This window comes from Sarcophilus harrisii, chromosome 2, assembly GCF_902635505.1.
Source record: "Sarcophilus harrisii chromosome 2, mSarHar1.11, whole genome shotgun sequence".
NCBI classification, from domain to species: Eukaryota; Metazoa; Chordata; class Mammalia; order Dasyuromorphia; family Dasyuridae; genus Sarcophilus; species Sarcophilus harrisii.
The window spans coordinates 17,297,734-17,311,738 of NC_045427.1; the positions used below are offsets into that span (position 1 = coordinate 17,297,734).

The 14,005-nt window shown below is 36.5% G+C and overlaps 1 protein-coding gene across 1 annotated transcript in view; it reads right to left on the minus strand.

The window, feature by feature from the left end:
* Positions 1-14,005, minus strand: part of ADAM28 (ADAM metallopeptidase domain 28) — a 73,215-nt gene that overhangs the window by 42,407 nt on the left and 16,803 nt on the right. The window contains exons 3-5 of the mRNA XM_023495299.2: positions 10,463-10,539; positions 9,496-9,574; positions 5,185-5,261 (exon numbers count right to left, since the gene is read on the minus strand). Of these exons, the coding sequence (XP_023351067.1) occupies positions 5,185-5,261; positions 9,496-9,574; positions 10,463-10,539 (233 nt within the window). The remainder of the gene's footprint in view (positions 1-5,184; positions 5,262-9,495; positions 9,575-10,462; positions 10,540-14,005) is intronic.

Below are 14,005 nucleotides of genomic sequence, written 5' to 3' on the forward strand. Positions count from 1 at the left end.
GAAAACTAAGAAAAACAACAAGGCGAAAATATATGTATACAACACACACAAACACACACACACATATTCTCTCAACTGTATTGGGGAGGGGGGAGAAGATGATTAAAGAATGGATTAGATGACTTCTTGGAATGGATGCAGAGAAGTCAAGGATATTCTTTTAAATATCTGTTTTCACTGCCAAAAGACTGTGATTTGGGGGAACTAGAAAAGTAGAAGAAAATGCTCACAGAAAGTTTTATTTATGAGAAAAATAAGGAGATATCAAAGGATCTCTTCCCTTCAGCAGATGGGTCCAAGAGGATCTGGAAAATATAACTCCTGAGCTACTATCAGGAATCTTTGAAAAATGGAATGGAACAATAAAAATACTGCAGGATTAGAGAAGGACCAATGTCCAGATAAATTCTCAAATTATAAAACTGATGTTGTGCCAATTATGAACCAGATTTTTATTCCTGGAAAATTATGTTATCTTTTTTTTTTTTGTATAACACTCAATGTCCTTTAGAGAGAAAACAGAAGTTTAAAAAATGAGTATACTCTTACTATCTCTCCATATAACCTAAAAATCTACTTGGTTCTTTATAAATATAAAGGTTACTGAGTATTTAAAAGAGAAAATGGCTTCTCTCAAAAGCAGTTCATGCCAGAGTAATTGGACTTCCCTATTTAATAAGGTTGCCTGATTGCCATTTCTAAAGCTAGGGGCAGGTAGATGGAGCAGTGGATAGAACATGGGCCCTGAAGTCAAAAGGACTTGTGTTCAAATCCAATGTTGTACACTTAACAGTTACTAGCTGTGTGATCCTGGGCAAATCACTTAACCCAATTTGCCTGGCAAAAAAATAAAATAAAATCACCAAAATAAGAGGAATTCTATAGATCTACTTGACCCAGATGTTAAAAAAGCATTTGAAAGTCTCATATGTTATTGTTTATTGATGTAGAATTAGATATGGGCTAAACAATAGTCCATTTAGCTAGATCAGGAACTAATTGAATAAATAGCTCCAAAGAGAAGTCATTCATGATTCAATTTGAAAAGAAGTCTCTTTAGAGGGCTGCACATATCTGAATTTAGCATCATGGTATTTACCTTCTATAGTTCTGAACTGGATGCAGACAACTGGTCCAATTTTCAGAAGACCCAAAGTGGTGAAAGAGAGTGTGACAGAATCAGGATTCCCAACTATCTCTATATTCTAGATTTTTTGGTTGAAATTAGCAAGACAAAAATAAACAAGAATAACTAGAACGTATCACTCTTGGCTCCAGAAATTCAACAAGGTTGAAGATAGGGAGGTAGATCTAAAATTTAATTCATCTGAAAAAGAGAGTGTATTGAATGCCTAGGATATAACTACTCAAAAGCATGGTAGCATAATAAACAACCTTCAATTCCCAGATCAAATCAATTAGTTTGGCAGGCCTGTAGACTTCCTAAAAGGGAGTAATAGTAATAAAGCTAAAAAGCATGATTCCATTAGAATTTTATTTGATGTGAGTTCCCTGAGGGCAGGTCCTAGTTTTGCCTTTCTTTGCATCCTGGTAGTTATATATAATGGCTGATTTAGCAAATGTTTGTTCATTGATTGATTATGAAGGTTTTAAAATACATTATGAAAAGATTATGGTGTTTTCTACAGGCAATTAGGGAATAATTTGAAATTTTTGAACTTGGGCATAAATTAGTATTGTACTTATAAAGTTAATTATCTCCTCTATCTGGACCAATTCAAAGTATCCAAAAGGCAATTGGAATTGTGAGAATAAAGGTAAGAAAAAAACATAAGGTTGGATAAGTAAATTTGAGAATAACCTGCATAAAGATAATTGAATCCAGAAAATAATAATAATTAAAATAATAATTGAATCTACCAAAGATGATGAAATTTCCAAATGAAATATCATAGAAGGAAAAGAGAAAAAGATCCAGGAGAAACAACCATGGTTAATAGGAGCAACTTTAGTGAATATCAAACAAAGGACTTATGGTCTTATAGATAGGAGCAGAACCAGAAAGGAAAACCTAGAGAAAAGAAAATGTCAAAGAGAAGAGAATGATTAATAGTGGAAAAGATCTGAAAAGATCAAGAAGGATGAGGGTTGAAAAAAGGTCAATGAACATAGCAATTAAGAGATCCCTGGCAATTTTATAAAGTAATGTCTGTTGAATGATAAGAGCAGAAGCCAGATTGCAGAGAATTGAAAGACAGTGGGAAAAAAAGATCTACTTCTGCATATTTGTCTAAATTTCTCTCATTTTTACTCATTATTCTAGGTCTGTCCTTTCAATTTAAGAACAAACTACATCCATATTCTCTTTCTTCTTTGTTCCTTTAACTTTCAGAACAACAAACCAGATAAATTCCTATTTCATTACAACCCTTCAAATAATTCAAATCATAGGATTATTTATCCAGAGATGGAAAAGTTGTGGGTTATAAATCTCCTGTCCAGTATAAATCTCCCCTTTTACAAATAAGGAAACTGAGACTCAGGAAGATTATGATTTAAACAAACTCTCATAGATAGTATATCAGATTCAAGATTGAACCTAAATCATCTGACATCAGATGCAGCAGCCTGTGTATTATAGGTCATATTGTGATTTGAAAACCATCATCATCCCCACTAAAAATCAGCAAATCAATTCTCCCCAATTGCTTCAAGACAATTTCCTAAGGCATATTTTTTTTTATCCCTTACAATCCTTCTTACTTCCCTTTAGCTTGTTTTAGCTTGTCAGTGTCGTTACTTAAAGCTAGCAGACAATGTTGGGCACACACTACAAATAGGATCAACCTAAAGAAGAATACCGAATCTAGGAGGAAAAATATCTGAAATCCTTCCAGGTCCAATTTCATTTAAACTCTAATGTAACTGAACTTCTTTTTAATAAACAGCTAATACAAAATCAAGGTCAAAATGTCATCTCCATATATAGAGCTTGCTACGAGAAACTGTGATGATTAGGCAGCTGCCTTCCAGCTGTTGCATGGATAGACCATTCCATCTCTCCCCATGAGCCTTTGTCAGAATAGTCCCCCTTAGCATATACTCACACTTTCTTTATGTCTTCCCTTACAGAATGACCACCTTGGGCTTGTAACCCAAAGAAATCATAAAAGAGGGAAAAGTACCCCTATGTGCAAAAATGTTTGTAGTAGCTCTTTGTGGTGGAAAGTGAGTAGATGCCCAGCATTTGGGGAATGGATGAATAAATCATGGTATGTGGAAGTAAGGGAATATTATTGTTCTATAAAAAAAGATGAACAAGCTGATTTAAGAAAGCTGGAAAGATTTACATGAACTGATGCTGAGCAAAACAAGCAGAACCAAGTAACCAGGTTGTACATAGTAACAGGAAGATTGTGCAATAAACATGACAGATTTGGTTCTTCTAAGAAGTTCAGTGATCTAAGGCAATCCCAATAAATTCTAGTTGTAAAATACCATCTGCTTCCAGAGAGAGAACTATGGAGAATTAATATTAATCAACACATCCTATGCTCACTTTTTATTTCCTTCTGTTTTTTTCTCCTCTTTTTTTCCTCTTTTGTTCTGATTTTTCTCTACCAGCATGATTCATAAGGAATGTACGTATATAAGAAAAAGTGTTTTATGTGTAATGGGAGAAGATAAAAATTCAAAAAGTATTTAAAATTAAGTATTAAAAAGGAATGTCCAGCTTTTGTCAAAGCATAGTTTAAAAGTTAGATCTCCCTCATCTAGGAAAAAGTCTAAGGAGACTGCTTGTAAATCAAAACGTGGTATGTACATTTTATTTTTATTTTTTATTTGTTTTTCCTTTTGCTTTGATTTTTCTCTCCAAATATGATTCATAAAGCAATGTGTATTAAAAATAAACACCATAATTTTTAAAAAGAGCTAGACTTCACTAGGTATTTAGACAATCTAAGAAATTTGTCACCTCTAAATCTATGTTTTTTCTGATTATTCACCTTCTCTTCTTATTGAAACTTTCATACAAAAACAGATTTAGAGCTAGAATAGATAATAGAGGTCATCAATTCCAATTGCATCATTTTATAGATGAGGAAACTGAGACTGAGAAGCATAAATAAGTCTTGCCCAAGATAACCCAGTTAGTGATAAAAGCAGGATCTGAACTCAGGTCTTCTTTACTTTCAGCTCAAAACTCCATCCACCATACAATTTAGCTGTCTCTATTATTTCTCTATATTTACTTAACTGTATAATTGTTGTATTATGACAATAAAATATAAGATTTTTGAGGATAGAGATGAGTTTATTTTTTGGCTTGAAATCTCCAAAACCTGGCCTTGTACATAATAAATGATTTAGAAATCTCTGCTGATATAGTTTCATTGGTTAGTTGGTTGGATCCTTGAGGCTAGAGAATGTTTAAACTTTTTCTTTGTATTTCAGTGTTTAACTTAGTTTCACATAGCAAGTACTTAATAAATATTTACATAAGGGTTATTATGTGCCAGTGCTAAGTGCTTTTTAAAAATATCAAATTTGATTCACACCACAACCCTGCAAAACATGTGCTATTATTATGAAAAAATTTACAATTAAGGATAAGTAATTTACCTGGAGTCACACAGCTGTAAGTGTCTGTGATCAGATTTGAATTCAAGTCTTCATGACTCCATACAAAAAAAATCATAGCCTTGTGGGACTGAGTGGGATGAGGTGGATCTATGACCTCCTCAATTTTGAGTACTCCCATCACTGGTCCAGAGATTACAATCCACCTGTCCCTTCTTAGACCCCATTATGGAAGCTTCTTTCCACTGTATTTCTGTGAAGCCTGAATATACAAGAGATTTAGTCAATATGCTAAAGGTCATTTGTTTGTGGCCAAGTTCCTTCCTTATATTTCATTCTGCATCAACTGCCAATAATTCAGCAGAACTGGATTTTGAGTCAGGAGACTCATGTCTACAGTAGTTGTCTAATACAAAGAGAAGAAGCAGGAAGAATGGAAGGACAAAGAGAGAATGATATTGTGTGATGATGATGATGATTGACATGGACTTTGCACTTATCTCTTCCTTTGTGAGGAAGAAGCCCAACTTGCTATATTGGACATAAAATCCCAGGCTATCCTGTTTGTGGAGAGTGATTTGTATGGATGGAACTCTTTCAGCCTCCATTATCTATCCCTTAGCCAAACTGCAAAGAACTCACCTCAGACCCTGACAGGTACTAATGCTGGCTGTAGACATCTCCTCATTTATGATGTGTCCTTGGTAATAGCAGTTTTCCTGAGTGAAGATAGGGAAAAAGTGATTCAAGTGATGTTCAGTCTTTCATCCACATAAAACTACAGAATATAGATTTAGAAACAAGAATAAAATGAAGAAAAAATATTTGTATGGCCAAAAATACATTTGCAAAGTGTCCAGGCTCTGCTTCTCTCTCTGGTACCCCATTGACCTCAACACACATGTGCTCTGAGCAGCTGCTTAATGCCTAGTCATAGTTCTGGGACTGGGGCTAGATAATAGCAAAAAGCATCAAATACGCAACTCTGGGTAATTTCCCTCTTCACTGAAATAAAGACAATTTTATGTTTTCTTAATTACTCAACTATCTCAACTCTAGAGAAAAAACAAAGTAGAATGGAAATAGAGATTGCTTCACTCTCCACATCTCCATTTAGTAGAACAGTGCTGTTATAAATATGCTGTCAGGAGTGTATGAGATAAGGTGGTTTATTTGTGGTTCTTACAAGAAATGGCCAATCACCCAAGGATCAGTTGCTGGGGAAATCCATCCTAATAGATCTGAGAATGAGCATTTTTTCCTGTCCCAAAGCACAAGGTTCCTCCTCATCACTTCATTGGCTGAGGATGATGAAATTAACAGATTTCCTAGTCCTCCCATTGCATGTTCTTCCCTCATCATACAACCCATCTTCAAAAATCTCCTTTGGGGAGGAGAAGTTAATATTAATGAACAATGAGCATACACATTTGGTGTTTACAATGACCTTTCATCCATTTCTTGTTTTTTGCTTGATTTTTATCAATTTATCAGATCAGCAAATTAATATCTTGGTTTGTACAGCTAAGTCAGCTGACATAGCCATAAGTCTTTATCCCTATATGTAAATACAATTTTATAGATTTCTCACAGGAGCTTGACACATAATCAGTACTTAATCAATACTGGTTGTTTGATTAACTGATTGATTGATGGAAGGCTAGTTTTGAATTCAAGGAGACCTGGTTTCCAGTCCTGTTTATAGGACATATTAGCTGAATGATCTTGATCAAATGACTTCTCTCACCCCAGACAATTTTCGACGACAACAAACTACTGAGAAGATATCGATGTCTATCAGAAAAGGACTTTGCATACCAGAAGTTCATTAGCTAGATAAAATCACAAGTCTCAAGCAACCAAAAACTGACACCCACCCACACACCCACACACACACATACACACACTTCACTTCTTGGCTAGACAGTCTTCACTTAAAAATATTCATCTCCCCTATATTTCATAATTTTAGGTAAATAGTTGTTCACACATTCATTGTTCTCTTCTTCTCTTTAGTGGACCTATTCATGTTCAACTCATAAGATCAAGACTTCAAAGGATTTTAACTACCATTGTATCCAATCATCTCATTTTAGCTATGAGCCAAATGAGACCCAAGCAAATTAAGTGATCTTACAACTTATGAGTATTTGTAGTAGAATTTGAATCTAGGTCTCCCTGATTCCAGGGTGAGCCCCCATTCTCTAAACTTCATTACCTTTATTCATTAAGGAACCCAACCAATGTCTTCTGACAGGTGTGAAACAGAAAAGGATGTAGCCCAGGGGAACTAAAAGTTTTATTTAACTACAAGTTCTCTGAAAGGTTTCCTTGAGGGAGTAAAGCTTAGTGACAATAGACTGAGACTCCCTATCTTGTTGTGTACCATTAATTCTAGCCAGCTAGTTGATGCAGTGGTTAGAATTATGGACCTGGAATGAGGATTATCTGAGTTCAAATCCATCCTCAGACATTTTCTAGCTATGAGAGCCTGGATAAATCATTTAACTTTTCTTAGCCTCAATTTCCTCAACTATAAAATGGGGATAATATTAGTATAGTGGGGTCATTACAAGGATCAAATGAGACAGTAATTAATTGTCTACTTAACACAGTATCTAGTGACGAGGACCTAAATAACTGGGTATGATTGACAGAGAAAGGATGAAATATTGATGGCAAGCAGGAGGGGCACTGAGGGGGGTCATTTTAGCCTTATGGTCTCACCTTGCTGTGTCTAGCCAAGAAATCCAAGTTATGTCAAACCCCTAAGGTTAAATTTCCCCTATAAACTTATCCATGGCTCATGCCATCCATCATCTTGATCTATTTCTTGTCACTGGACCCAGATGGCTCTGGAGGGGAAAGTAAGGCAGGTGACCTTACACAGCCCTCCCTCACTTAAACCCAAATCATTTCATGATATGGCATCCTCTCCCTGATGTTATGGTCCTTCAGCCCTTCCCTATGCCATGTAGTATCTTTCCTCTCATTCCCAGTAGTTCTCATGGTGTTTCTCCTCTCATCCCCCACCATGCCTTATGATGTCTTTCTTCTTATAGCTAACTAACAAGTTTTATGGTGCTGTCAGCTAAGAACATATTCCAACCTCATGGGATGTTCCCTTTCCCCAGGGTTAATTGTAAGTTCCATTGGGGAATCTGTCTTTTCCAACATTAATTATTAAAATTCCTTTTTTACCATGTGCTCTCCCAATTTTATTTCATTTTGACCATTCCTGGTGTCTATTGTACCTCTTTATTTTTTTCTAATTTCTTTTCCTAAATAAATCTATCATTTGTCAAAGAGAATGGCTATTGGGAATTCTTCATGACTGAATGGCAACAGTCGGTGCCTACATCAATCTTCTAAATCACCTCATTTGGTTCCAACAACCTCATCATCTAGTATACAGTTAGTACCATATATATGTCAACTATTATTATTAAACTGCTTACACTGGACAAGGACAGAGAGGCTAAAAAATAGTGAGTCTCAGACAAGTGTCTCCATACACCTGGAAAAAGGAGATTCAGAAAGTAATGATGAGCCATATAATGTCCCCAACACAGCTTTGTGGGTAGAAAGTTGTCCTGGGTGTCAAATAGAACTGGGTTCAAGTTTTGCTCCTGATTTATACTAACTTTGTCACTCTTAGCAAATTATGGATCTTCTAAGTACCTCTGGCAGCTCTCCAAGTGTAAAGGCTACAAAACAGGTACTGACCAGCATTGGTGGAGGAATCTGACTGGGAGTTGTTTATGATCTCTATATATCTGCTTCTAGATAGATAAATATACATATAGATAAGTACATAAATAAATGAATGAATGATAAGTAAATAAGCAAGTAAATAAATAAATAGATGAATAAATAGATAGATTAATATAAATAAATAAATGAATAAATAAACAATTAAATGAATAAATAGATGAATGAATAGATGATAGATAGATAGATAATCAAATAAATAAATTTGTCCAAGCAAATAAATACATAAGGACATAACTAAACAAACCCACAGACAAACAGATAAATAAACTATGTGAAATTCTGATCTTTGTCTCAGTGATATACCCAGGAGATGCCCCATGACAGAAGGGAATAGCCTGACAAATAGCCTGTCAGGCTATTCCCTGACAAAACTTTTCTAACAGCAACGGCAGTGTTGATTTGATTGGGCTTTCAGAAATGGAAGAGGTGATTGGGGAGCAAAGGGGAACTTGGCTTGAGTTGACATAGACATAGTAGGTCATGTGAGACATTTTAATATATCTCTTAAAAGATCATATGATTAGAGAAAGCTCCCAAGGTCACTTATCTATGGCTATGGCATAAGACCCAGTAGAAGGTCAACACCTAGAGGGCAGAGGCAACTGTTCTCTATGTCTTCAGTGCTTAGACTGGAATGGACACAGAAAAAGGGCTCAAAAAGTGCTGATTGATTGACTAATTGGACACCCAGAATCCCAGTAAAGCACCTGAAACTTAGGAGCAAGGACAAGATCAGTGTAGGCGATGTATAGTCATCGCCTGGATTAGCCTAGGATAGCAAGAGGTTAAACAACTCATGAGGGATCACACAGTCAGAGGCAGGATTTGAACTCAGGTTTTCTAGGACAGCTCTCCGCCCACTATGCCATGCTATCTCTCATCTGGCACTTAGCCCGTCCTCAATAAGTGCTTTTGAATAAATGAATGTATCAGGGCAGCCAAGTGGTACAGTGGATTGAGTCACAGAGCCAGGAGAATCTGAATTCAAACCCAGTCTCAGACACTTACTAGCTGTGTAACCCTCAATTGCCTCCTAAAAACTAAACAAAATAAAAATAAATGAATGAATGTTCATCGCCATCATCATTGACATATGTGTTCAGTGAGAATCCCTGCACCCCACTCTGAAACCAATTGACTTGAGTGGATCCCCATCCAGGAAGACACTGTGATACGCACCATGATCTGAGGGCTTGAAGTGACTGCCTCTCCTGTGGATGAATATTGAACTTCCACATAATCTGGGGACAGGAACTCCCTAAAGAAAAAACACGGAGAAAGGTTATTGAGACTAATTAGAAAGAATAGATGGCAACAATATTTATGATAATAATAATGAACAATGATAAGCTATTTATTAAGCATTTTCTTCAGGGGAAAAATAAAACAAATTTGTGAGTAATCTGTAGCTGTTACACTTTTGCCTAGGCTTGTGATTTCACTAGTACTTGAGAAGTAAAGGAGAATGTGATAGGGTGATAAGGGAAAGGACATTGATTGTGAAGCAAGAATACTTGCATTTAAGTCCTAGTTCCAATATATATTCATGATTTTCCCCCAAATTTCCCACAAAACTCATAAGTCAAAGTTTCCTCTTTCATAAAATACAAATTAACATTCTCATTGAGATAAAAAGCTTTTGTTGTTCAGTTGGTTCACATCTTATTTTCCTTAAGTTTATTTGGAATTTTCTTGGCAAAGATACTGTAGTGGTTTGCCAATTTCTTTTCCAGCTTATTTTACAGATGAGGAAACTGAGACAAATTGGGTTAAGTGTCCAGGGTCACACAGCTAGTAAATGCAGAGGATGGATTTGAACTCAGGAAGATGAGTCTTCCTGATTCCAAGCTCAGCATTCTAGCCATTGCATCACCTTGATGCCTTGATTAATGTTTATGGTAGGTATAAGATTAACTTCTGGAAGCCTTATATCCCTAGTGTGTAGTATAGTTCTTGCTTAATGCATGTTTGTTGATGGAGTGATTATTAAAAATCAAGTTATTCTATGATCAACCACAAATGAGCATAACTTGGCCATACATGCATCCATGGCAAGTGATCCACACTGAGAAGCAGGGTTAGGACTTCCAAGATGAGCCATCCTAACTGTAACAGACATGTGACTAGAAACATCAGAAGCACCTACTTGTTTTTTTCCAAATGAAGGACCAGAGTTTTTCCTTTTAAGTTGATTTCATACTGCACCCGATCTTCATATCTCTCCTGCAAATATTTACAAGCATTAGTATGCCGAGGAGCAAGCATCTCTCCACAACCCTCTTGTGCCAGTATTCTTTGCCTGTTACAGGCAAAGGTGTGGCTACACACCCTAAGCAAGACAAAACAAATAAGTGGGCAGGGAGTTCCCTGAGTGGCAAATGATATATGTGCTATTCAAAGGAAAGAGATAAAGGTAAGAGAAGAATGAGCAAATCGGAAATATGACTGAGAAGTCTACAAAAGAAAAGAGATGAGATAACCCCCAAGAAAGTGGAAGCTCAGGAAACCAAATCATGAAATTTGCAGTGTAGCCATTTGCACTTTCGAAATTAATAACCATTACAAATAGGGAGTTGATTTACTATTTTGCTGAGTGTCTAGACTTTAAAAAGTGAAGAAAAAAAGAAAATGGAGAAAATATCAAAAATGCATTAAACTTAAAATTGTGTCAGGTATAAATTAAAAATGATATTTATTAGTTTTCAATATTTATAATATTTTGATTGATTTTTTCTCCCTTACCATTTCTTTCTCTAGACAGCAATCTGATATAGGCTATATAGCATATGTTTTTTGAAAGGCAATTGTTCAACTTTTACCAGCACACTACTGTGCTCATGCCATACTTGTGACATTATACAGAGAGGGAGGATGAAGATGAAGCTGGAAATAGAGATAAATATGTAGGTTACACCTGTAGTTGCAGGTAGAAATCTAGTTCTAAGATTAAGTATAGATGGAGATATAGACATAATTGTAGATATATGTATATATATATATATATATATATATATAGAGAGAGAGAGAGAGAGAGAGAGAGAGAGAAAGAGAGAGAGAGAAAGAGAGAGAGAGAGATCCATAGATATATATCTATATAGACATATAGAGAGAGAGATCCATAGATATATATCTATATAGACATATATTTATAGAGAGAAAGAGATATGTATCTATATAAATACAGTTGAGGATTTGTTTATAGTCTATTGTCATATAGATTTAGATATAGATGTAGACAAGGTTATTGTCAAAGAAAATGATTTATTTAAATCTCTTTGCAAACTTTAAAATAACATAAATGTGCATTCTTATAGCTCTGATGACTTTATTCAGCTATTCAGTTTAATACCATTAGGCACCTACCATGCAAGGTTCTATGATAGATCAGATCCTGAACATTCAAAGAATAAAATGAATCCTAGACCCTCCCTCCAAGGAGCTTGTATTCTTCTGGGTGACACACCACATAGACAAAGAAATTAATACATCATTTTTTAAAATAGCGGTTGTTATGGGCCAGAACTTGAAACAAGGTGATAAGTCAGTGGAATTGATAGAGACAATGGTTATTTAGCATGGTCCTTAACAGTTCTCTAGTTCAGTACATGTACTTAGTACTTACTACAGTTCTACAAGGTTCCCACCTTTAAGAGAGCATATATAAGCTAGGATCCTCAACCAGGATTCAGTCGGGGAGATTCAGAAGCCAGAGAAGGCAGTCGAGGAGAAGAACTAAGGAAGACATAGAAGTGACCTGTGGAGAACACTGAAACCAAGATCCAGAAGGCCTCCAGAAAACTAGCCGAGCCCCAAGTGAAGGAGATAAGACTTTGAAGGAGACAATAAAAGATTTGGACTTTAATTCCTGCCTGCACTTGTGATTACTGAACTGAAATGAAGGCTGCTCCCAGAAGCCCCCCAAGAAACCTGTTCCCAGAGAACATTACATCTTAGAGAAGAATATTACAAGTGGGAACATTAACAGTTGGGGTGAGGTGACTGTCAGAAAAAAAAAAGTTTCCACTGAAGCTGCACAGGAGCTAAAAGTTGAAGGAAGGTAGGGATTCCTAAAGATAAAGATGAAAAGAGAGAGAGCATCCAAGCATGGGGTGAAAGAGGCTGAGGGACAGGAGAGACTATGCAAAGATCAAGGAAGAAGAAGTAGATGAGTTTATGTGTAATAGAAAGTGAATGAAAAGAGGTAATATGCAGTTGTCTGGAAAGACTAAGGCAGCAAAAAGCATGATGAGAGGCAGCTTAGCACTATAGAGAGAGAGTCTTGAATCTCAAGACAGGAAACTATAAATGGCTATTTTGTTGGATATCCTTCGAGCTCTATCACAGGAGGGGCACAATATGAATATTTGGGGTGGAGATGGCTCTAAAGGTACCCATCTTTCATTTCTTTTGAGCTACTGCAATTCTGCTTTGCTCATGGAACATGTCATATATGACATAGAACATAGAGAAGACTAGGACATCATCATTGATGCATGCTGGGTGGTCCCTTGCTAGTGTCTCCCTGCCATGCAATTGATTCTAATCATTGCATCATTGATGCAAGGACTTTAGAAAGTCCTTGAGCGTGTCTTTCAATCACTTCTTCTGACCTCTTTGTGAGCACTTCTCTTATGCAAGTTCTCCATAAAATTGTCTTTTCTGCAAGTGTACGCTTGCATTCTAACAACAGCCCATTCCTTGAAAGCTAGAATGAACTACTAAATAAATGAGCATCCAGAAAGTGCTTCTGTTGATCCAGATCACATTCTAATTGGAGCAATTAACAGAAATAGGAGCCAGAGATGGAAAGTGTGGTGAGGAGAGGATGCTCACAGATATAGCTAGGGATAGTGCCATTTAAAAAAAAAAAAAAAGGTCCAAAAAACCAGGCAGAAAGAACAATAGGAAGGGAGATTTTTAAGAAGGGGAATGACATGATAAAATAGTGCTGTAGGAATTTTAGGGCAACAGTTTTATAGAATGTAGCTGTTTACAATAAATCGGTTCATCATATATATTTTCTCATGAAAATCCCCACCACCTTGCCTTTACACAGCAGATCTAGAATGCTTTCCTTCCTTATTTCAAAAAGAATTAATAGAGTCCCTCAAAATATAGTTTATATGCCCCTTTCTGAACAGAGACCTCCCTCTCTTCCACAGCTTGTGAATATGTGGCTATTGTTGTCATTCATGTGGTTGGATTTCTGTTTTAAGTCAGCACTTCTCAGCAGAAATCCAAACTGCTCAATCCCAGACATAAGAGGACAATGGAAAAGCCCAAGAGATGGAAGCCAGGATACAGCCTAGCTTTACTACTTGTGAGCCCAGAGCCTACAGGCAGTGTATCCCCTTCTGTGTATCCCCCTATAGACTGCCCATGATGCCGACTCAGCCTGCCTTTGTCTGCTTTGACAAATAAACTTTTTCAAGCTGGAAGCTCCCACTCTTTACTCCTGAAGCCATACCTTCTGGTTGACCATTCCTTCCATAACCTCCAATTTCAGGAGGAGGTCTTCATTCTTCTCCTTGATGGGTCTCCAAGAGAGAGGTCATATGCCAGTTCCCCAAAAGGTGCCTCTCCTTCCCACTTTTCAGCTCCCTTTTGTGTGCTAATTCTCCCCTTATATTGTGAGCTCCTTCAGGATAAAGAATGCCTCTGCCTCTCCTTGTCTCCCCATTCTTAATAC